At 43.8% G+C, this 25,903-nt stretch overlaps 1 protein-coding gene across 6 annotated transcripts in view; it reads right to left on the reverse strand.

The window, feature by feature from the left end:
- usp3 (ubiquitin specific peptidase 3) overlaps nucleotides 1-25,903 on the reverse strand; it is a 156,862-nt gene that overhangs the window by 125,488 nt on the left and 5,471 nt on the right. Inside the window, exon 1 of one of the 6 annotated variants that reach the window (XM_048520644.2) lies at nucleotides 11,332-11,841. The exons of 1 other annotated variant lie outside the window; for it this stretch is intronic. In XM_048520644.2, the coding sequence (XP_048376601.1) occupies nucleotides 11,332-11,422 (91 nt within the window). In that variant the 5' untranslated portion in view covers nucleotides 11,423-11,841. Of the gene's footprint in view, nucleotides 1-7,553; nucleotides 8,239-8,617; nucleotides 11,254-11,331; nucleotides 11,842-25,903 lie in introns of those variants that run through there. 4 more of the 6 variants (XM_048520646.2, XM_048520645.2, XM_048520651.2 and 1 more) reach the window with 4 other exon arrangements.

Raw genomic sequence — 25,903 nt, forward strand, 5'->3', positions numbered from 1 at the left:
CCAGATGTTGTTAGCCTCTGTCCTGAGCATATTAAATGTATATACACATTTTGTTTACTTGGACTTCAAATTAGTTGGGGCAGGGGAGGAATCCAACGTTGCCCTCATCCTGATGGCTACCTTTTCGTGCACAGCTGTGCATGGACACTCAGCAAGCAAACATCAAGTGTCACCATATACCAAGGTTCTACTGGTCACCAGTGTCGTTAAGATGGGCCTGGCCTTGCTGCAGAACACTCCAAGTAGTCAGACCTTTCTGTATTACCTATCGTTTGTGGAGAAATTTGCAAAGAAAAACATCTTTGTCCACAGGTCCATCAGGAAGCTGTCAGCATGTAGCATCCTTGAGACACTAAGGGAAAAGGAGAGGGTTGATCCTGCCATGTGGTTCCCTGAGCAGGCTGTCAACGCCATTCAGCAAAATGCCTCATCACCAGAATCTTTCCAAAAAGCATCAAAACATTGCTTGGCTGATAACGAGAAGGGCACTGTTAGATCCTTCATGTACGCCCAGTAGATCTGCTCTACCGGCTGCCGCCCTTGAAGCAGCTGCAGGAAGGTTGAGACTGTCAAATATCTCCTGCTGAAGTGTGTCTTGCAAATGAACTCCGGAGAAAGATAGAGGCTTTTGTCGAAGTTTATCGTGAGCAGCTCCATTACAGTCATAGACTCCTATAGCATGGAAACAGGCCATTTAGTCCAAACTGGTGGATGCCAACCAAAAACGTCCATCCACATTAACTCCATTTCCCTGCACTTTGCCCATATCCTTCTAAACCTTTCCTAATCAAGTACTCATCCAAATGCCTTTTAAAATGTTGCTAATGTGCCAGCCTCAACCACTTCTGCTGGCAGCTCATTCCATATCTGTACCACACTCTACAAAGAAAAAAGTTGCCCCTCAGGTTCCTATTTACTTTTTCCCCCTCTTACCTTAAACTGATGCCCTCTAGTCTTCGACTCCCCAAATCTGGGAAAAAGACTGAGTATATTCACCCTATCCATGCTTCTCAAGATCTTGGATACTTTTCTAAGATTCCCCCCTCAGTCTCCTACACTCCAAAGAAAAAAGTCCTAGCTTGTCCAACCTCTCCCTATAACTTAGTCGAGTCCTGGCAGCGTCCTTGTAGATTACTTATGCACACTTTCCAGTTTAATAACATTGTTCCTAACATTTTCTTATCTTAGAGGCAAGTGATATGCTTAACAAAACAACAGATGCATTAACCACTCCGTTATAATAATATCCCAGAAACACGCCCAGGGCAAAGGCAAATTCAGTAAAATATAAACTCATATGCAATTCTAATAGCAGGAAGAGAACTCCTGTAAGAAAAGAAGGGAAAAGCAGCTTCCAAATCCAGCTATAGCAAGATGACCAAAACTGAACACAGTACTCCAAGTGCAGCCTCAACATTCTGTACAACTGCATCATAACGTTCCAACTTCCTTACTCTGTGCCCTGGCTGATGAAGGCCAGTGCGCCAAAAGCTTTCTTCACTGCCGTCTACCTATGACTCCGCTTTCTGAGAACCGTACACCTGAACTTCAAGGTTCCTCTGTTACACTTAGACTCCTTAAGGCCCTACCATTCACTATGAAACTCCTACCTTCATCTGACTTTCCAAAATGCAACACTTCACTTATATAGTTATTTTAAATACCATTTGTCATTTTTCAGCCCACTTCCCCAGTTGATCAAGAACCTGCTGCAATTTGAGAAGCTTCCTCACTGTCCACGATGGAGCTTAGTTTAGTGTCATCCACAAACTTATCAATCATGCCTTGTACATTCTCATCCAAATGGATAACAAACAGCAATGGGCCTAGCACTGACTCGAGACACACCACGCATTAAAGGCCTCCATTCCGATAAGCATCCTTCCACTATTACTTGCTTCCTACTGTCAAGCCAACTGTGTTTCTAATTTGCCAGATCTCTCTGGATTCCATGCGACATAACCTTCCACAGCAGCCTACCATGTGGAAACTTAACAAAGGCCTCACTGAAATTCATACAGACTACTGCCTTGTCCTCACCAACTTTCAGTGCTACTTCAAAGAACTTCAACATTTTCGTGAGGCATGAGACATTAAGTAGGACTCTCCGCTCTATAGTCTGATCCCCTGGATGCACACAGAAACAAACATCAACCGTACCTGGAGGACCATTAACTTGGTGAAAGATGTTCTTTCGTCTGCCTGAAACTTGTTGTCTTCTAGAACAAGGAACAGACATCGACCAAGTGTTGCAGACTGGCATGTTCCAAGGTCTAGTCCTACGTGCTGAGGGACACACTAAAGCTTGGGGAAGCTGCCGCCAAGGTGCAGTGGGAAAAAGATGACTGTCTGAGGTCTTTCTGCTAAACTCAACTGGGGATCCATTCAGTTCTTGGGCCCTTCTATTGCCTCAAATGTATGTAAATCTATTCTCTGTGTGTATGAAATGCCTTTAGTTTGTTGGAATTGTGTCAAACTCAAAATGTTTGTTTAGTTGATTGGTACATTTGAGACAATCTATATACAGATTTTTTTAATGTATAAAATTTTTAATATTTATTTTTAAGAAAAAAGCATTCTGGGAGAAGACAGCTCAGTCACCATGGATCGTGGAAGAATCCAGTGTCAAGGAACTGGAAGCCCCAAAAATTACATTACTGCAGGGTTTCTATCCTTCCCACCTTCTAAGCAAGTCAAAAACAAACAAGAGGAGTGAGAATGAGAAGTTGGTATAAAGTTTGTTGTAGCCTATATGGCACTAGGTCTGTTTGTAAAGATTGCACTGTAATTTAATCAGTAAATTAGAAACTACCAACAAAACAGTTTGAGAAGAACTGCAGAGTGGTGGAAGTGCTGCTGGATGAGCTTAGGAGAGCACCAAGCTTCAATGAGAAAGGTGAGCAAGGTAAAGGCAAGGTAAGATTCTTTTATCTTTCTTACTGTAAAGGGGCAGAGATAGCAGTTATGGCAGTGGTGTGCTCCTCCTGCCAGATGTGGGTGATCAGTGAGCAGTCTAGTGTCCACGTCGTCGTCTGCAGGAAACGTGACTGGCTGCAGCTCCTCACAAACATTTGAACACACTGAGGAACTTACGGGGACAGAAAGTATGACAGACACTAGTTATGGTGAGGTAGTCCCACAAGTTGAGTTAGGTAGATGGGTGACTGCTAGGAGGCTCCTGCGGCTATTCTCCTCTCTAACAGGTATACAGTTTTGGATACTGTTGCAGGGAATTTGGGGTGGGGCGGGTGGGCTGCAGGAGGAGGACGACGACTTTCCAGGGAGTACAACAGCAACAGCCATACCTTTGGCACCACAACTCGCTCTGCCAATAGAGAAAGGTCAAAGTGCAAGGTAGAGATAGTAGGAAACTTGCTAGTTAGGGGCACAGGCAGGCATTTCTGTGGCTGTATTTGAGACTCCAGGATGGTGTATTGTCTCCCTGATTGTGGGCATTTGGTAGGTAGAAAGAGGGAGAAGTTCCTGCAAGTACGGAGAGAGTTAAGGAGGCTGAAAAGCAGGACCATGAAAGTAGTAATCTTTGGGTTAGTACCACTGCCACATACTATTGATGCAAGATAGGACAGATGAATTTGTGGCTAGGGAGCTGGTGCAGGGGCAGGGTTTCAGGTTGTTGGAGCATTGGGACCTCTTCTGGGGCAGAGGTGACTTGTATAACAGGGAAGGGTGACAGCTGGAGGGGAACCAATATCCTCGCAAGATGGTTTGTTAGTGCTACGTGGCAGGGGGCTGGGAACATTAGCAGCAGGTCAGCAAGTGGAGGGGTTGAAGGAGATGTAGGCATTAGGACCAGTAAGTCAGAAAGGACAGGTAGAGGCAGAGGCAGATAAATGAACACAACGGTACTAATGGGCTGAAGTGTGTTAATTTCAACACAAGGAGTATTATAGGTAAGAGAGATGAGCTCAGAGCCTGAATCAGTACATGGGACCACAATGCAGTGGCCATTATAAAGACTTGGTTCAAAGACGAACAAGACCTGTTGCTCAACTTTCCAGGGTTTCATTTTTTTAGATGAGATAGTGGAAGGTAAAAGAGGTGGAGGAGTTGCATCACTAATCAGGGAGAATATCACATCTACACGCAGAGAGGACATACTGAAGGGCTCATCCAACGAGGAAATATGGGTAGAGCTCAAAAATAAGATGGCTGCAATCACACTGATAAGCTTATACTATAGGGCTGCCAATAGTCACCAAGACATTGAGGAAGAAATATGTAGACAGATTATGGAAAGATGTAACAACAAGGTTGTCATAATAGGTGACTTTAACTTCCCAAATATTGACTGGGACTTCCTCAGAGTTTGAGGCCTAGACAGGGAAGAATTAGTTAAGTGCATCCAAGAGGGTTTCTTGAAACAGTATGTGGCTAGTCCAACTACAGGAGGGGCCATACTGGACATTGTACTAGCTAATGAGCCCAGCAGGTGACTGATCAGTGGGAGAACATTTTGGAAACAGTGATCACAACTCCTTAAGTTCTAAGATAGCTATGAGAAAGGACAAGTCAGAAACTTATGGGAAGATACAGAATTGGGAGACAGCAAATTACATCAATATTAGGCAAGAAATAGGGAATGTTATTTGTTGCAGTTGTTATCGGGCAAGCCCACATTTGATATGTGGGAGTTGCTCAAAGACCTACTGATCGGAGTTCAGGACTGGCAGGTTCCAGTAAAGAGAAAGGAAAGGATGGTAAAGTAAGGGACCCTCAGATAACGAGGGAGGTTGTGAATGCAGTCGAAAAAACAAAAGGCAGCATATATAAAAGGTGTAGGAAGCTAAAAATTGGACAGAACCCATGTGACATAAAGAAAGCAGGAAAAAACTTGACCAAGGAATTAGGAGAGTGAGTAGGGCCCATTGTTGAGTACAGAATCCGAAGGCATTCTATACACACATTAAAAACCACAGGATAACTAGGGAGAAAGTAGAGCCACTCAAGGATAAAAGACAGAACTTGTGCTTGCAGACAGAGGATGTGGACATGATCCTAAATGAGTACTTTGCATCAGTATTCACCCAGAAGATTGCGGAGGATGCTAACATGCTAGGGCATTTTGAGATTAAGAAAGAAGTGGTGTTGGGACTCTTGAACATCAGGGTGGATAAATCCCCTGGACCTGATGATATCTACCCGAGGTTGTTGGCAGAGGCAAGAGAAGAGTTTGCAGGAGCCTTGACCAAATTCTTCGTATTCACACTAGCCACTGGAGGTGTCCCAGCGGTCTAGTGGGTAGTTAATGTCATTCCTCTGTTCAAGATGGGAAATATGGATAATCCATGAACCTACAGGCAAGTGAGTCTCATATCGGTGGTTGGGAAGCTACTGGAGAGAATTTTAAAGGGTAGGGTTTACACGCATTTGAGAAAGCTTTGCCAAATAAGGGACAGTCAGCATGGCTTTGTCCAGGGCAGGTCATTTCTTACTAACTTGATTGAATTTTTCATGGAGGTGAATATGATCAAAGAGGCTAGAGCAATGGATCTTGTCTGCAAGGATTTTCGTCAGGCTTTCAACAAGGTCCCTCATGGTAGGCTCATCCAGAAGATTCAGCCCAAAAGATAGCATTAGAGAGCAGAGAAAAGGGTGTTTTTTTTAAAGCTGGAAGTCCGTGACTAGTGGTATTCCTAAAGGATTCATGCTACAACCTCTACTACTAATGGTACATACAGCTGATTTTGTGTGTGCGTGTGCGAGAGAGAGAGAGAGAGAGAGAGAGAGAGAGAGAGAGAGAGAGAGAGAGAGAGAGAGAGAGAGAGAGAGAGAGAGAGAGAGAGAGAGAGAGAGACAAACAATACAAAGATTGATACGAGTTCAACATAGCGTAGAAGGTTGTCAAAATATTCAGTAGGATGTAGATCAATTGCAGATATGGGTGGAGAAATAGCAGGTGGAGTTTAATCTGTGTAAGTGTAAGGTGCTGTACTTTGGGAGATCAGATGTTGAGAAGTATACAGTTAACAGCAGGGCCCTTAACAGCATTAATGCACAGAGGGAACTTGGTGTTCAAGTCCATAGCATCCTGAATGTGGCCACACAAGTGGACAGGACAGTAAAGGCGGCTTATGGCATGCTTGCCTTTATCGGTCAAGGAACTGAGTACGAGGGTCAGGATGTCATGTTGCACCTTTATAAGATTTTGGTTACACTGCACTTAGAGTGCTGTATTCAATTTGTTCAAATTACAGGAAGGACCTAGAGGCTTTGGAGAGGATGCAGAAAATGTTTCCCACAATGCTGCCAGTATTAGAGGGTAGGAGCTATCAGGAGAGGCCAGAAAAACTCAAGTCGTTTTCTCTGGAGTGGTGGAGCCTGAGGGGAGACTTGATAGAAGTCTATAAAATTATGAGATAAATAGATAGGGTTGACAGCCAGAATCTTCTCCCCCCAGAGCTGAAATGTCTAATACCAGGGGGCATGCATTTTGGGTGAGGGGAAAGTTTCAAAGGAGATGCAAGGGGTAAACTTATTACACAGAAAGCGGGGTAGGTGTGTGGAACACACTGCCAGGGCGATGCCGGAATCAGATACAATAGGGGCATTTAAGAGCTTTTAGGCAAGCACATGAATATGCAAAGAATGGAAGGATAAGGACCAAGGGAAGGCAGAAGGGGTTAGTTAAATTTGGCGTCACGTTCATCACAACATCATGGGCCGAAAGGCTCATTCCTGTGTGTTACTGTTTTATGTTCATAACCGAATCCACTTCCCTGTACTTTTATCAATGCGCTTTTAGAAATAACGTCTACAGCCATCATTCAAACCCTTAGACAGACATAATGTAGATTTCTTGAACTCTAACCCTGATTTTATTTTAATTTCTTTCCCACAGGATCCTAGGGTTGCTGGTAAGACCAACATTTTGGTAGGCCATCTCCAACTGCCTTTGTCAGTAATTAACAGTCAAACCATTTGTCTTGTTTAAATTGAACATTTCACAAAATTTTAAGTCCACAACTAATGCTCATCAGCACCCAGCTTGAATTGCTGTCAAGGTTTGCTTGCAATCCCCACATCCTAGAAGTAAATATTTTCAAAAATCTATTCACGCAGTACCTCACTATTCCTTTAATATTAAGGAGCATTTCATTATGTAGTAAAAATGAAAATATTTTATGTAAATTAGATTTGACTTTATTTAGCAATATAACTGATGCAATAACACCTAGTTTTCTAGAAACAAGAAGTGAAGTATGAGAATTTATGATCTTATTACAGTAATGTCAACTATTCGACCAGTGGAGCCTTTATATTACAAACATAACAGCCACTGGCTCTCTCATACTTCAACTTTAAAGGGTCACCGCCAACTACAAAGAACTCCAGAAATATCACAAGACTAAAATGCCATGATTATTATATTGAAGTTCCAGCTGAATACAATAACAATAATATCAGCTGCAACACTTAAAATAAAGAGAACAATTCACAAATAGAACAGAATGGCTGTTCCTTTCTTGTTTGTCATTTTACCTCACAGGTTTCCCCTTTTACAGGGAATTTCTGATATATTTTGAATTAATTACCTTTTCTCTTCACTTCTCTCTTTTTGGTGCTCATTTAACTGATGCGGGTAATTTGTTCGTCATACATTCGTACTAAGTTTTCTGGAAAACATTTTGTTCCTATTGTGTCCCTTCCACAAATCCAAGCATAAATCAGTTTAAAATGCCAGGTTAAAGACAGAGCTCCACGCTTTTGGATCAATACCCTACTACACAGTCATGCATTTATGAGAAACATCCTCAAACATATTACACAGTCCTTTCCACTTCCTCTCGCAAATTCTAACAGCAGCAGGAAATAGGCCTCTTCAAAGCACGGTAAATTGTTCCATGATTGCTTAATTCCTCTACTTATTGTTTAAAAATTACACTTCCACCTTCTGCAACCTCTGCTAATGTCACTGCGAAATGCACAAGGATTATGGTCACCTCAACGTTTAGACAGAAAACACAATGAAACCTGCAAATAGTCCCTTGCTTGTTCAATAATGAAAGGATTCTTACAAATTAATACAATAAAGTAACTGCTTACAATGTTTAGATCACCAAGAAATTAACTCCTTAACCACATAAGTTATTTTAAGAAAGATACAATAAGATTTCAATTTCACATTAATAAATCAGCTCCACATTTCACAAAAAGTCTTGACACTCATTTCAAAACAAGAGGTACAGTTCACACACCCTCGTCAGAGTTCTATAAACTGGGCCATAAACATCTTAAGTTCAAATCTGTACTTACTTTTTTTCAAAATCATTTGAAGATGTGGCTCGGCCAACATAATGTTGCCCATCCCTAATTGTAATGAAGGCGGAGTGAAAGTTGCCGTCTTAACCAAGTGAAAACCTTGGCACACCCACAGTGCCAATAAAGGTGGGATTGCAGGATACTGACCCAGCAACAGGAACAGTACCTTATTTCCTGCAGAATGGCATTAACAATTATAAAACCAAGTGCAAACCAAATCAAGAGAAATATCATGGCTGTTATGATCCTTTTTAAGACAATAACTCAACAACACAGCTCAGAAAAAGAACGTCCACTTGAGGTGTTATTGGGGAAAAAACCTCCAAAAAAGTTATACCTCCAAGTGAGTGTGTGGCTGAGATTAGGTGAGCGCTGTCCTGTCCTGAAAAAAACATTCTTGCACGTTCCTGATGTCAGTCCATGGGGGCACACCACACGAAACTCTTTTGAAGGGCCTTGCTGGATATCCCAACATCTTGAGGCTAGTTGGGAAAGGAATTATCTAAGAGACAAGCCTTAAAAAAAAGAGTAAATGAAACGGAAAAAGGTAAAGCTGAAAAACAACTTCAAATCAATTGCAGGAACTGAGTTTAGGGACATCCAATAAGAACCAAAGATAGGACTGGCATCAGCAATCACAAATAGTGGCCAAAACACAGGTTACAAAAACTTTCCTGAAGTACTCAGGCAGAAGGCAGACCTGACAGGGAAGTCAAAGACTAAGTCTACAAGTTTACACAAATGACAAAGGAACCAAAGAGATTTACCTTCTGCCTCAAATTTTCAGAAACAGACCGATTAGTGACAAGAGGAGGATTTGAGGCCCAGAGCAGATCAGTCACAATCCTAATGAATTGCAGAGCAGGCTCCAGGAGCCAATTGGCCCATTTCTGTTCTTATTTCTTCTGGTCTTATTGTTGAATGGTAGTGAAGGCTTGAAGAATCAAATGGCCTACTCTACCTCCCGCTTGTATGCTCTTATTTGAAGAAACTAGAAACAAAACCATGCAGGATTGTAGGGCAAGAATGGGTTGAAGAGTTCTTTCAGAGAGATGGTACAGATGAGTGCTCCACTGTCTCCCACCCCACATGCTGGATGAATCTGACACACGGAATGAATGCAGAGGCCTAGAAGTGGACATTATGCTGCATGAGTCTTTCAAATGCTGAACAAGGTTATGGACCTCATAGACCCTGTGATCTTAAAAGTGTGCCCCACTGGTATGAAGATTTCCACTGCCTCATTTACAGTTCCCATTCACTGCCACATCACAGGGATACAGTGTCATACCACATGGAAATCACAGTGACATTACATCACTCAGAAAATCCATCTAGTACATTTAGGGTTACATAACACCCTCACCTTTAATTACTAGTCAGGAAGAGCTGAAGTCAACAGTACTGTAACAGTCAGTCCTGTTATTCTATCTTGAGCAAAGTCTGTGTGGAGTACCAGAAGTGTCAGCTGACAAGTGTATTAGGGGAACTATACAAACATTAAGCCAAAATAAGCCAAATGGGATGAAATATCAGCTCTGTATTTTCATTCCAAAACATCATTAAGACTTTCAAACTTGAGGCTAGAACAAACTTTTGCACAATTAAAATAGTTCTAAAACCAAAACATTCTAACATATAGTCCTTATTTCCATAAAGTATAATTGTGAACTGGTAGCTCAACATGCAGAGATCTTGAAACATTCATTCTATTACAATTTAGATGAAGTCCCATAAACCCAAAATTGCTTTAAGTTTTACACATTGGCACAACAGGCAAAAAAAACTCTTGGAATTTCTGAAATTTTCAGACTTGTGATCTCAGATCAAATTTACAAAGGCACAATTACAAAGGAGAAAGGTTTTCTGAGTTTTAAAACCAACTTATAGTACTATCCACACCACCACCGTTCCTCATACACAATATAAAATGTCGACATTTGAACGTTCCAGACATGAAAGTGTTAATAAAAAATGTTTCAGCAGTTAAAGCTGCTAGCAATTATCATAGAAAAACTTCACATCATTTAAAGTGAAAATCCCATTGTATTTCTTATCCCTTTGCTGTAGTGATTAGATCATAAAACAATCCTGTCTCCAGAGTTTTATCACCGCACAGAATTCCATGTCCAAGGTCGTCTGAGCTGTATGTAGCCTGTTGTAACTGCCGGTTTTGAAACAGAATATAGTTCAAAGGGGCGATTCCCCACGAAAACCAAAGCAGGTCTTGAGAACGAGTTTCCTCAGGTCATTACACTAGGCAGCCCCAACAATGGAGACAAAGGGCCTAACATTTCAGCAAAGGAAAGCCAGTCTGCTCCGACTCTGAACACTACCGAATGCGTCCCACAAAAGAAGTCACTCAAAAAAACTAACTGATTTTGTTTAATTTTCGTAAAATATATCTTGTATGTCGGGGACAAACAGGAAATTAAATGCCAGCCGCTCCATCCAGACTGTATGGATATAGGACGTGGCAAAAATTTCTATAGACTGTGGGGGTAACTTTATAAAACATGCATTGGCTCAGCTCACTAAATTAATGTTTCAAAAAGTCGCCCATCTTAAATACAGCTTCGAGTTAGTTTCAAATCCGATCCCCTCCAATTTGCTGAGGAACACGTCAGACTGATCGCAGGGGAAGAATCTTTCGATGTGCTTACAAGTTCAAGACAAATTGGTCGTTCCAGTGAGACCTCCAGTCTGAGATTCACCTCAATGACAAATTATTTAAAAATCAACTTCATAACTCCTTACCTCCCTGACAAGGAAACTGTGGCTTTTGAACAAAAAAAAGCTTCATAATTCCTTTCCCACCCTCTCTCTCTCTCTCTCTCTTTCTATCACTCTTTAGGCGTGCAGTCCAGGCCTAGGCAGGAGGCTGTTGTGGGCTGGAGTGTCTGATGGTTTGAAAACCGGGCGACAAGCTTCGGGGTGGGGTAGAGGACAGCTGCTCTTTAACACAGAGACGGCGGGGGGGGGGGGGGGGGGGAAGGCAATTGGCAAAAGTGCGGTCAAGTTGTGCAGAGAGCGGAACCGTGCGGCACTCACCGGCACAACACCAGGAGGACGGCGAGCCGCTCGGGAACCTGGTGGAGTCGGGCACGATACAGACGCTGCTCGCCAAGTGGGGGCACTCCATGTCGGCGGGGCCTGGGGCCTGGAGCCGAGGCCAGGCCGTGAGAGAGGGATGGGAGTGGGTGGAGGGGCTGATGAGGCGCTGCTTCTCTCTCAATCCCGTCGGGAGTCACTGCCGGGGGGAGGGCCGGCTGGAGGAAGGGGCGGAGGCCGTTGCGGAACTGTCTGCCAGCGGGGCCGCTTTCTTCCTTTCAAGCCGCCATCTTCCTGGCCGAGCCACAGCGCAGCCTCCGTTTCCCCCCCCCTCCTCCGCAGTGTATCTCCCGCTGCCGCCCCCAGGCCTCGTGCTGCCAAGAGGGAAAGGAGGAGGAAAGGGTTTCTAGTTCAACTCCTTTAGAAGGCCCCCCTCCCCCCCTTAACAGTTAGGGGGGATGGCGTCTGTCTGCTGGCCACCGTCTCAGTAACGGCTATCTATCTCCATAGCAACCGATCTCCCCTTCCCCCACCCCCGTCACAATGAGCCCGCCCTAACCTCCAGTTTCCACGGCAACGGTCTGGTTTGGGAGAGGTGGGGCGGAACTGTGACCTCACAATACCTGGGGAGCTTGAATGTCAACATAGGGTAAGGAGCCTTGAGTGGGGGTGGGAGAAGGAGGGAAGGCAGAGAGCTGACCCAACTACACTGGGGGTCTTCATCATTGGTGATGGAGGTGTACGGGGTAACCAGGGTGTCAAAGCGATCAGGGGTATCAAGGAGAAAGGGGTCACCAGAGTGTTAATCAAAGATGATGCAGGTGTAGGGTCTAGGCCCGAAACATCAGCTTTCCTGCTGTTCTGATGCTGCTTGGCCTGCTGTGTTCATCCAGCTCTACACTTTGTTATCTCAGGTGTATGACAAACTGTGTTAATGGAGCTAGGTGCAACCAGGGAGGTTGGTGGCCGGAACAGAGGGGTGAGACAAGAGGTTCCGGGTCAGAGAGGTAACCTGGCTTGTGAGGTAAGACAGTGTGGAGCTGAAGGAATACAGCAGGCCAGGCAGCATCAGAGAATCAGGAGAGTCGACATTTCAGGCCTGGACCCTTCATCAGAACTGAGCAAACCTGTTACTACAGCTGGATCTCCTTTCTCAGTACCTGCCTATGCAACTAGCATATCCCCAATGGACTCCAAACAACATTCAGACCGTTCCCCCCCCCAAGTCCTGATGAAGGGTCAAGGCCCAAAACATTGACTGTCCTGCCCCTCTGATGCTGCCTGACCTGCTCTTCCTCCAGCTCCACACTGTATTAATTCTGACTCCAGCATCTAAAGTCCTTGCTACCTCCAAGTGGCATTTGAGGTAGTTGGGATCATGTTGTAAATGGCCTATGGACAGCCTGGTTGTGGAAGTCTCTTGAGCTTTTCAGACCCTAGCTCTGACCAGGATATATCCAGATATTTTAGAGTCTGGATCTTTCTGGAAGGCACTTGATATTTGAGTAATGTTGAGACTAAGGCAATGTGAGAACCCGGCACTACAACAGTGTTTCCTGGGCCTCAGATCTCATGGAGGTGTTCAGGTGAAGGAGACTTTCACTGGGCTTTGGATCATGCATATGTATGGTGACTTTCTGGACCTGGGACAACCTGGGTATGATCAGAGTTAACTAGGCTTTGGAGACCATCACTGTGTCCAAGAATAATTAGCATTTAGAGAAATGATAGAGTTTACTTACCCTAAGGGGCATTACCATCACTGTTGGTGAAAGCTAAAGCTAAGTAGAGAAATTTCCAGATCTGATGTTGCTTCTGAGCATGCCTCAGGAACTCCTGCCAATGGTAAACAAACGGCTGTATGATAAATTATAACAGTAAGCTACTAGAATTCTTGAAGTTCTGTGTAATAAATAAATGAGTGTGGCATGTGGGACCATGAGGATAAGGGCAGCTTCAGAGACACATGCTTGTATTGTTCCTTTGACTTGGAGCTTTGGACAGTGCATCAGTAATTCCTTTTAGGCAGATACTGACTGCATAAGACCCTGCACACTGTAGCCTCTTAAGTGCATTAGGGAGTAAATGAAAAACAATTGGTGAGAGAGTCAGGAATTTGAGTAATTTGTTGTTAAGTTTTAATATGATACACACTTCGTGGACTAAAGTGTTTCTGTCATTCTTTTTTCAAACATAGCTTCACAGACCTTGTAAGTTCATAATTTCTGCTTATTTTGTATGACACCAAAGAATATAGTAACTTTTTGTGGTTGTTGTCCAAATAATAAAGAGTGAAAGGGGCTGGCACTGAGGAATGGTCAAGAAAAGTGAAGACTGAAGAATGACCAGTTAGAGATCTTTATTATGGAAGAGTTTGATATGTTAGATATAGTGGCAATGTTTCAATTTGTTGAGAGACCAAAGCTAAAAATAAAGACTCGGCCATTTATACAAATACACAACGACTTTTGTGTTTAACATCCCGAGGCTTTTCAAATGAATATGATGAAATCAATTATAATCCCGAATCACATAAGAAGCTAAGTTGGATGACACAAACACTTTATTTTATAAATTCTCTCGTGGAGTATAGCTGTTGATGACTAGATCAGTATTTATTGCCATTGAGAAAGTAGTGGTGAATTGCCTTCTTAAACTGCTGCAACCTATTTGCTGATATACCCATAATGCTGTTGGAGAGACAATTCCAGAATTTTGATACAAAACACTAATGGAGTGACGATATATTTTCAAGTCAGGATGGCTTGGAGGAGAATTTGCAGGTGGTAATGTTTCTGTGTATCTGCTACCTTTGTCCTACCAGAGGGAATAGTCGTGGGTTTGGAAGGTGCTGTCTGCGAATCTTTAATGAATTTCTATAGTGCACTTTTTGTAGCACACATTGCTGCTGCTGAGTGTCGGTGGTGGAGGAGTGAATGCTTGTGGATGTGGTGCCAATCAAGTGACCTGCTTTTCCTAGATGGTGTCAAGCTTCTTGAGTTATTGGAGCTGCATCAGTCCAGGCAAGTGGAGAGTATTTCATCACACTGCTGACTTATAACCCGTAGATCTGGGGAGTCAGGAGCTGAGTTACTCATCACAGTATTTGTAGCATTTGACCTGCTCTTGTAGCCGCTGTGTTTATGTGGAAAGTCCAGTAGGATATAAGTAGTGGAGGATGTGCTGATGGTAACATCATAGAATGTCAAGGGATGGTGGTTAGATTGCCTCTTACTAGAGATGGTCATTGCCTGATATTATGTACCAGACCAGAACCCCTCAAAATATTTTAAGAAGGTAGTCTAAACCCCTGGCCCCTTTAATTTGTCTCCTCTCCACCTACCTTCTCCTCTAACCACCTTCGATCTGCCTCCCCCTCTCTCCCGTTTATTTCAGAACCCTCTCCCCATCCCCCTTTTTCTGATGAAGGGTCTGGGCCTGAAACGTCAGCTTTTGTGCTCCTAAGATGCTGCTTGGCCTGCTGTGTCCTTCCAACTCCACACTTTGTCAACCCTAACTTTTTCTTTTTAAAGGCAAATGTGAAGTGCCTAGATGCAATGCAGCTGGTCAAACTTCTCAATGTTAATCAAAATACAATTTAGTTAAACACTGCAGTTAAAATACAACCAAAGAAAGAGGAATTTAGAATAACTTACTGCTATAGGCCAACTTAACAGAATAAAAAGTACAGTAACTATTAGTGATTATTTGTCCCAATACAGTAACATCCTGTAAGTACACCCCTTGGCTAAAAGGAAAATTCAGAGAGTAGCAAATAGGAGACATCCACTGAAACTTCCAACTGTATTGAGACTCCAATAGCTTCTACTTGAAGCTATACCTACAAACCCAGAAATCCTCATCTGTGAGAGCTGGCCACAGCCATTCAGCATGTTAAAAAAGATCCAAAACCCAAATCCAAAGCTGTTTATTCTAGTTGTTCTGGTAGACTGGTTGGTGCCACTGCTTCACAACATCTGTTCAAAAAATCCAGGACAAAATAACTTGTTAAAGTCACAGCATCGTCACTCCTTCATCCCTTAAAAACAATGAACCATCAATATACAAAGATAGTAGGAACTGCCGATGCTAGAGAATCTGAGATAACACAGTGTGAAGCTGGATGAACACAGCAGGGCAAACAGCATCAGAGGAGCAGGAAAGTTGATGTTTCTGGTCGAGACCCTTCTTCAGAATTGGGGGAGGGAACGGGGTTTCTGAACGAAATAGGGAGAGGGGGGAGGCGGATAGAAGGTGGATAAAGGAGAAGATAGGGTGAGAGGAGACAGACAGGCCAAGGAGGCGGGGTTAGATCCAGTAAAGGTGAATGTAGGTGGGGAGTTAGGGAGGGGATAGATCGGTCCAGGGAGGACGGAGAGCTCAAGGAGGCGGGATGATCTGAGTGGGTAGGAGATGGGGGTGGGGCTTGAGGTGGGAGGAATGGATAGGGAGGTGGGGAGTAGCCAGTCTGGTTTTGGGATGTGGTGGGGGGAGGGGAGATTTTGAAGCTTGTGAAGTCCACATTGATACCCTTGGGCTCAGGGTTCCCAAGCGAAATATGAGATGTTGTTCCTGCATCTTTCGGGTGGTGTCATTGTGGCAATGCAGGAGGCCCAGGATAGAAATGTCGTCGGAGCTGTGGTGTGGGGTGGGGGGGGTGCCCTAGTTGAAATGGTTTGCGACTGGGAGGTGCAGTTGTTTGTTGCGAACTGATTGTAGGTGTTCAGCAAAGCGGTCCCCAAGCCTCTGCTTGGTTTCCCCAATGTAGAGGAGGCCACAATGGGAACAGCGGATTCAGAATTACCACATTAACAGATGTGCAGGTGAACATTTGTTTGATGTGGAAGGTCTTCTTAGGGTCTGGGATGGTAGTGGAGGGGAGGTAAAGGGGCAGGTCTAGCACTTGCTTCAGTTGCAGGGAAAAGTGCCGGGGGTGGTGGGACTGGACGGGAGTGTGGAGCGGGCAAGGGAGTCACGGAGAGAGGGGTCCCTCCGGAAAGCAGATAAGCATGGGGAGGGAAAATGTCTTTGGTAGTGGGGTCAGCTTGCAGATGGCGGAAATGTCGGAGGATGACGCGTTGGATTTGGAGGTTGGTGGGGTGGTACATGAGGATGAGGGGGATTCTGTTTTGGTTATTATTGCGGATGGTGTGAGGAATGAGTTGCGGGAAATGCAGGAGACATGGTCGAGGGCATTTTCGATCACTGTGGAGGAGAAGTTGCGGTCCTTGAGAAAAGAGAACATCTGGGATGTTTGGGAGTGGAATGCCGCATTGCAGGAGCTGATGCGGCGGAGGCAAAGGAATTGGGAAAAGGGGATGCCTTTTTACAGGAAGGTTGGTGAGAGAAGGAGTATTCCAGGTAGTTGACGGAGTCGGTAGGCTTAAAATGGATATCGGTTTCCAGGTGGATGCCAGAGATGGAGACAGAGAGGTCCAGGAAGGAGAGAGAGGTGTCAGAGATGGTCCAGGTAAACTTAAGGTCAGGGTAGAAGGTGTTAGTGAAGTAGATGAACTGTTCGAGCTCCTGGTGGGAACACGAGGCGGTGCCAAACAGTCATCAATGTAATGGAGAACGAGATGGGGGTTAGGGCCAGTGTAGCTTTGGAAGAAGGATTGTTCCATGTATCCTACAAAGAGGCAGGCATAGCTTGGGCCCATGTGGGTACCCAGGGCCACCCCCTTTGACTGAGTGGGAGGAATTGAAGGAGAGTTCAGTGGGGCAGGCGGAGGCGATGGAAAAAACTGCTTAATGTCCAAATGAGAGTTGTACTTGTCGATGTGTGGGTGGAGGGGGACAAAGGTGAGCCCCTTATTGAAGACTGACCGTTCGTCCTCGGTAAGGGGGAGGTCTGGGGGAATGGTGAAGACTCGGCTGCGTCATGTTATTGTCTTGCCTGGAGATGCTGGCTGTGAAGGCAGTGGGCGGAGCGACGTCGGCCGGTAAACCGAGGATGTTGGTGGTGGCGACGTCGTCCTCGATGTTTCTTTTGGTTGCAGCTGCCTCTTCGATGTCTGTGTTGGCCTCGGAAACAGAGGCGGCGGCATCAGCAGCGGTGATGATGGTGTTGGTTGTAACAGAAGTGGAGTACCGGGTGACGGCGGATGCGATGTCATCTGTGGAAATCGTTGGTGCTTCGAAGTTGGTCACATGGCCATTGACAGCGGTACATGGTGGAGTGGGTTCTGAGTATGCTGGCAAGCACCAGTGAGTTTAAAGTATTTTCGGTTTTTAGTGTCTAATAAAGCCGAGTAAAATTGAGAGGTCAGGTTGTGGATCTTACAAAAGATAAAAAACAGGACAGGTCCTTTGCAGGTCTGGGAGAGGGGGACTCTGAGTTGGGGTAAGCTTGACTGTAGTATTTGGAAATGCCACCACATTGCAGCGAGCGTGTATTTCAGAAGTCACAGCGCAAAACACTTCTGTAGGAGATCAACGGTTGGAGCGGTCATCACAATTGGAGCCAAATTTGGAAGGTTTAGATGTAGACTTTAGTCCGTTGAGGATTATCTGGTTCCGTAGGCAGGTACTCAGAAAGGTAATGTGGCTATAGTACCTGGTTTGCTTTAGAATATGGTTGAACAGTTTCAGGACCGAAGATAGTACAAGAGGGTTGCAGTGGAGAGGGATGAACTGACATTTTTCCGGAGGGAGGAGGGGAACCTCTTTAAGGTGGGCATCTTTCGGAGAGGTTTCGCAGTGGGTTTAAAATTGTTACAGAGATAGTAGGAACTGCCGATGCTGGAGAATCTGAAATAACACGGTGTGAAGCTGGATGAACGCAGCAGGCCAAGCGTCATCCCGGCTTCACACACTCGCTGTAATGCGGCAGGATCTCCAAATACTACAATCAAGCTTACCCCAACTCAGAGCCTCCCTCTCCCAGACAAAGTCACCACAAATACATCGACAATTACATCCTCTCGCCCTGCCACATGTATAACTTTCGAATTGAACGCCTGCATTAATGAGCTCCGTCTATTCAGTCTGGAATGTCCTTAAATTTCTCAAAAAATGTCAATGGATTATGATCAGTATATAGCATTCTCTCAGATACTACTGGCAATATAAATGTTGTAACACCAAAAGCAAGCTCAAAGTTTCCTTCTTAACCATGGAATATTACTGTTGATGTGTATTCAATTTTCTGGAAAAAATACCCAACAGGTCTTTCTATTTTCTCATTTTCTTTTTGTAACAGTACAGCACCAACACACACGTCACTAGCAGCCTTGAGTGGCTTCACATGATTAGGTATGGCTAACACTGGGGCAGTGGTTAACGCAGCTTTCAGGCTGTCAAATGCCTTCTGTCAGTTCACCATCTGCTGAAACTTACTGTACTTCTTCAGGAACTCAGTCAGTGGAGCAAACTCACTGTTAAAATTTGGTGCCAACTTCCAATAAACCCCACGCAATCCCAGTAGCCATTGCACTACAGTCTTCATCAATGGTATGGGAATAATAACCTTTGTTTTCACATTCTGTGAGGCCATCTGCCCATGTCCAATAACATTGCCCAGTAACGTGACTGGGTTTTTGCAAACTCACTCGTGGCCAGGTTGATCACCAAGCCTGCATCCCAAAGTCGATTGAACAATTCCAGTAGATGCTGCAAATGTTCCTTCCACGTGTGACAAAATTACCAGGTTGTTGATGTACACGACACAACAGGTAATTTGGAAATGACTTTATTGGTGAATCTTTGAAATGTGGCTCATGCATTTTTCATACCAAATGCCATAACTTTAAATTGGTATAGTCACAAAAGCTGAAATTGTCTTTGCTGTTTCACATAAAGATGCCAGTATCCTCTGAGTAAGTCCAATTCAAAAACACAAGTTGCTTGTCTCACCTTCTCAATACAGTCTTCCAAACGTAGAATGGGACATGAAGCAAACTTTGTTACGCATTGTCTTTGTTCTCGTCCACACATACTTGTTGGGTACTATCTGGTTTTGGCACCATTACTGTGGGTGAGCTGTAGTTGCAGCAACTCGTTTCAATTATGTTGAATATTCAATTATTTGAGCATGAATTCAATCTCTATTTAAATGTGTGCCAACTTTAAAGAGTCTATAAGAATGCTGCTTAATTAAAACAGCATTTCCTATCTCTACATCATGTGTCATTAGATTAGTCCTTCCGGGCTGATTCCCACATATCACCCCATGTGATTGCAATAACTTTCAGGCAGTTTCAATTTTCAACTGGAAGATAACTCAATAATTTATGCCAATTTTTGAGAACTTCTTCATTGTCCAATTTAATTTGAGGAATATCCCAATTCAGAATTATCTGAACTTGGTACTTCACTCTGTTGTAACCAGCAATACATTCTCCATTGTCTTTCTTTCCTCATCAAAATACCTTCCGAGTATATTCACATGACACACTCTGTGAGATTTCTTTCTATCTGGTGTTCTTATCAAATAATTCACCTCACTCAATCTCTTTTCCCTTTGATAAGGTCAACTGAGCCTTGCTTTTAGAGGTTCACTTACCATTGGAAGTAAGACTAACACTTTATCTCCACTAGCAAAATTGTGAATTTTCAATTTCTTGTCTATTTCCTGCTTCATCACTTACTGAGCTATTTTCGAATGCTGTCTCGCCAATTCCCCTGCTCTATTTAATCTTTTCCTAAAGTTGGACACATAGTCCAACTATGTTGTCTCTGAAATCTGACTCACTAATTTCTCCTTAATTAATTTCAGTGGTCCTCTGGTCCTCTCACCTCAGGCCCAAAAACTAATTCAAAGGGACTTGAGTTTTTTTGGATTCATTTGATGCATCCCTCGTTGCAAAAAGTACAAATGGAATTCCTTTATCACAATCATCTAGATATTCTTGATTATAAGCCCTCAACATCGTTCTTAAAGTTTGAAGCTACCGTTCAAACGCTCCCTGTGAACTTGGATGGTATGCAGTGTATTTGAATTATTTTTTTCCTAAGCTATCCATAACTAGCTCGAATGTTTTTGATGTAAAATTTGATCCTTTCACTAGATAGTCCATAGCTAATGAAAAATTTGAGTGACTCTTCTACAATTCTTTTAGCTGTGATATCGCATAATTGAATGCCTTCAGGAAATCTAGTGGACACATACATTACCATCCACAAATACTGATTCTCACTTTTTGTTTTAGGCAATCAAGTAAGACCTTTGTGAAAGGTGCCTCAAATGCAGGAAAATGTATTAAAGGTATTTGTTTTATCACTACCTGAGGTTTTCCAATTACCTTACACATAGGATGTGTTTGGCAAAATTCAACTACATCCTTGCGCAGTGTAGGCTAGTAAAAATGTTTTTGTATTTTGGCTTGATTTTTCCTTACTCCCAAAAGACATCCAACATGTAATTCATGTGCTACCCATAATACCTTCATTCTATTAGCCACCAGTAATTCAATTTGATGAACTTCTGCCCATTTCTCATCGGGCTGAATACGTGATTATCTCAATTTCCTCATTAAGACACCATTTTTAAGATAGTAACATTCTGGGTCACACTCAGATTCTTCTGTGTTTAACTTTTGATACAACTGCTTCAGTTTTTCATCTTTCTGTTGTAAGTCAATTAATTTCTCTGAAATAAAAATATCCACTTTGTCCTCCACCTATTGTGTTTTTTTTTCTCAACCATTTGATCAAACGTAGTCACTGATAATGGTACTTCAACTCTCTTATCATTATTCTTTGATTTGTCCTCCTGCTTCAAATTGTGGCTTTGTGACCTTCTTACAACACAGTCAGGAAAAATCCCAGGACACACTTCCTGTAATATTTCTGTTGCCTGATTTTCCTCTGGCTTTTCAGTAGACGTAACTCCCACCTGACCCAGCTATACTATTACCAAGGACATATTGTATTCCTGGAACTGAGAGTTTTTTTTATTACACCTTTCCACCACCTCATCACTTTTCACTGGACACTGCAACCTCACTTTATACAATGAAGCACTTCTTGTCTCACCATGCATTCACATATTATTGAAAGAGGAAGGGGGAGTGGCATTTTTGATTAGGGATAACATTACGGTTGTACGTAGGGAGGATATTCCTGGGAATATGCCCAGGGAAGTTATTTGGGTGGAGCTGAGAAATAAGAAAGGGATGATCATCTTATTGGGATTGTACTATAGACTCCTCCACTCCACCTGCCTGCCCATAGTCAGCAGGAAATTGAGAAACAGATTTGTAAGGAGATGTCAGTTATCTGTAGGGATAATTGGGTGGTTTCTAAGGTTTTAGAGTAGATTTATAGCTCGGGTTGTGGATGTTGTGGTTGGTTGGCTCACCGAGCTGGCTTGTTGGTCTGAAAACGTTTCATTACCCTGCTGGGTAACATCATCAGTGCAGCCTCCTATGAAGCGCCGTTGTGTTATCCTGTAATTTGAACTCTGCTATCCGTGGGGCTGGATTTCCTCACTTCCGGTTTTCTGTCGCAATCATAGAATCCCTTCATTGTGGAACAGGTCCTTTGGCCCAACAAGTCCACACCAAACCTCAGAGCATTCCACCCAGACTCATCCCCCGTAACTCACCCAATATACACGTCCCTGAACACTATGTGTAACTTGGCATGGCCAATTCACCTAACCTGCACATCTTCGGACTGTGGGAGGAAACCGGAGCACCCGGAGGAAACCCACGCAGACACAGGCAGGATTTGCATACTCCACACAGATAGTTGCCTGAGGGTGGAATCGAACTCGGATCACTGGAGCTGTGAGGCAGCAGTGCTAATTATTGAGCCAGCATGCCGCAGTGGAGCGTGTATGGGGTCGAGCTCGAAGAGGATAGTTTTATTAGAGAGAAATTAATTGACTTACAACAGAAAGATGAAAAACTGAAGCAGGTCTATCAAAAATTAAGCACGGAAGAATCTGAGTGTGTCCCAGAATGTTACTATCTTAAAAATGATAGCTTTGGCAAATAGGGTTAAGGAGAATCAATTTGGATTCTACAAACACATTAAGAACAAAACAGTAACCAGGAAGAGAATAGGGCCCCTTAATGATCAGCAAGGCTGCTGATGTGTAGAACCACAAGAGATGGGAGAGCTACTAAATGAATATGTTGCATCAGTGTTTACTGTGGAGAAGGTTATAGAAGGTATAGAACATTGGGAAATGGCAACATCTTGAAAAATATCCACATTAGAGAGGAGTAGGTGCTGGATGGCTTAAAATGTATAGAGGTGGATAAATCCCTGGGACCTGATCAGGTGTACCTAGAACTCTGTTCGAAGCTAGGGAAATGATTGCTGGGTACCTTGCTATCATATTTGTATCATTGATAGCCACAGGTGAGGTGCCGGAAGACTGGAGTTGGCTAACATGTTGCCACTATTTTAGAAAAGTGGTAAGGAAAAGGCAGGGTACTATAGACCGGTGAGCATGACATCGCTGGTGGGTAGGCTGTTGGAGAGAATCCTGAGAGGGGGATTTACATCTATTTGGAAAGGAGAGGACTGATTAGGGATAAGTCAACATGGCTTTGTGCGTGGAAAATTGTGCCTCACTAACTTGAGTTTTTTGAAGATGTAACAAAGAGGATTGATGAGGTCGGAGCAGTGGACATGATCTATAAGGACTTCACTAAGGTGTTTGACAAGGTTCCTCATTAGGTTGGCTAGCTAATTTAGATCATGTGGAATGCAGGGAAATTAACCATTTAGATACAGAACTGGCTCGAAGGTAGAAGACAGAGGATGGTGGTGGAGGTTTGGTTTAGTAGATTGAATCGTTGTGATAAGCAGTGTGTCACAATGATCAGTGCTGAGTCTACTACCTTTTGTCATTTATATCAATGATTTGGATGCAAACATAGGAAGTATGGTAAATAACTTTGCAGATGACACCAAAATTGGAAGTGTATTGGACAGTATAGTGTTGCTGAACAAAGAGACCTTGGAGTGCAAGTTCATAGTTCCTTGAAAGTGAAGTTTCAGGAATATAGGATAGTGAAGAAGACGTTTGGTTAGGCCACTTTTGGAATACTACACGCAATTCAGTCTCCCTGCTATAGGAAACTTGAAAGGGTCCACAAAAGATTTACAAGGATATTCACAGTGTTGGAGGGTTTCAGCTATTGGGAGAGGCTCAATAGGCCAGGACTGTATTCCCTGGAGCGTCCGAGATTGAGGGGTGACCTTCTCAAGATTTATAAAATCATGAGGACTATGAGTTGAGAAAAGAGACAAGGTATTTTCCCTTGGCTGGGGGAGTCCAAAACTAGAAGGTATAGGTTTAAGGTGACAGAAGAATTATTTATCATGGATATCAAGAGCAACGTTTTCACACTGAGGGTGGTGTGTCTTTGGAATGGGCCGCCAGAGGATGTGGTGGAAGCTGGTAGAATTACAACATTTAAAAGGCATCTGGATGGGTACATGAATGCTGGTGAATCAGACAGATTTATTTAGGATATCTGGTCAGCATGGATAAGTTGGACTGAAGGGTCTGTTTCCATACTGTATATCCCTATGACTCAAAATGAAAAAGGCCTCCAAAACTGTTTACTCTAGTGGTCCTAGTAGACAGCTTGTGTGAGCCACTTCCCACCCCAAGCTGCTCATTGTCCAGATTTTGACACATATGAACAGGACTGCTTAAGTATCTGAGTTGTTGCAAATGGTGCTGGGTATTATGGGATCACTGATGAACGACCCCACTTCTGACCTTATGATGAAACGAAGGTTATTGATGAAGCAGCTGAAGATGGTTGGACCTAAGACACTACCCTGAGGACCTCTTACAGAAATGTCCCTGAGGTGAGATGACTGACCTCCAATAAGCACAACCATCTTCCATGTGCCAGTTATGATTCCAACCAGTAGAGAGTTTTCTACCGGATTCCCATTGATTCCAGTTTTGCTAAGGCTCCTTGATACCACACTTGGTCAAATATGAACTTGATGTCAAGAGCAGTCACTCTCATCTCACCTCTGGAATGAAGTGCTTTTGTTCATATTTGAACCATGGCTGTAATGAGGTTATGAGCTGAGTGGCCTTGGCAGAACCCAAACTGGATATCAGTGTGCAAGTTATTATTGAGCAGCACTGTTAGTGACGCCCTCAATCTCTATACGTTAATCGAGAGTAAACTGATGGAGTGGTAGTTGGTTGTTTTGAATTTGTCTTGTTTTATCAGTACATGGACAATGTTCCACATTGTCAGACAGATGTTATTGTTGTAACTGTGCTGGACATCTTGGCTAAGAGGATGTCAAGTTCTGAACCACAAGTCTTCAGTATTAAGTTAGCAGGCCAGGCAGCATCAGAGGAGCAGGAAAACTAGTGTTTTGGGTCTGGACCCTTCCTGAGAAATGGGGGAGGGGAAGGGAGCTCTGAAATAAGTAGAGAGAGGTGGAGGCAATGATAGAAGATGAATAGAGGACCAGATAGGTGGACAGAAGACAAACAGGTCAAGGAGGCGGGATGAAGCCAGTAAAGATGAGTGTAGGTGGGAGTTGGGATGGGGCTAATTCAGTGAGGAGGGAGGAGCGGGTAGGCAGAAGGGAAGATGGACAGTTCAAGGAGGAGAGAATGAGATGGGCTGGTCTTGGATGAGGTCGGGGGTGGGGAGATTTTGAAGCTTGTGAAGTCCACATTGAGACGATTGGGCTGCAGGTTTCCCAAGCGGAATATGGGATGCTGTTCCTCCAGCCTTTGGGTGGCATTGTTGTGGCACTGGAGGAGGCCCAGGATGGACATATCCGAGGAGTGTGAAGGGGAGTTGAAGTGGTTCGTGACTGGGAGGTGACAAGGTGTGGAGCTGCATGAACACAGCAGGCCAAGCAGCATCTTAGGAGCAGGAAATCTGACATTTCGGGCCTAAACCCTTCATCAGAAATGGGGGAGGGGAAGAGGGTTCTGAAATAAATAGGGAGAGAGGGGGAGGCGGATTGAATCCACACCTTGTATCTCGGATTCTCCAGCATCTGCAGTTCCTATTATCCGCGACTGGGAGGTGTTGTCATTCGTCACGAACTGAGCAGAGGTGCTCCACAAAGTGGCCTCCAAGCCTCCGCTTGGTTTCTGTGATGTAGAGGAGGCCTCATAGGGAACGGGGGATACAATATACCACAATAGCAGGGGTCTGGGATGGAGGTGAGGGGGGAGGTGTAGGGACAGGTGTAACTATCTGCGGTTGCAGGGAAAAGTGCTGGGGTTGGTGGGGCTAGTGGGGAGTATGGATTGGACAAGGGAGTCACAGAGAGCGCGATCCCTCCAGAAGGCAGATAAGGCTGGGGAGGGAAATATATCATTGGTACTGGAGTTAGATTGCAGGTAGCGGAGAATGATGCATTGAATCCGGAGACTGATGAGGTAACTTCAAAATGACACCTCATTTTTAGGTATGCCTGGTGTGGCAAAAATACAAAGATCTCTGTCAAGGCTCCCACAATCTCCTCCTTTGCCTCCTTCAGTGCTCTGGGATAGATCCCATTAGGCTCTGGAGACTTATTTTAAAAACACCCAACACCGCCTTCCCCTTAATATCTACATACACACTAGAATATCAACGTAGCCCTCTCTAATCTTACTGTCATCCATGTTGTCCTT

The sequence above is a fragment of the Stegostoma tigrinum genome, chromosome 36, assembly GCF_030684315.1.
Source record: "Stegostoma tigrinum isolate sSteTig4 chromosome 36, sSteTig4.hap1, whole genome shotgun sequence".
NCBI lineage: Eukaryota > Metazoa > Chordata > Chondrichthyes > Orectolobiformes > Stegostomatidae > Stegostoma > Stegostoma tigrinum.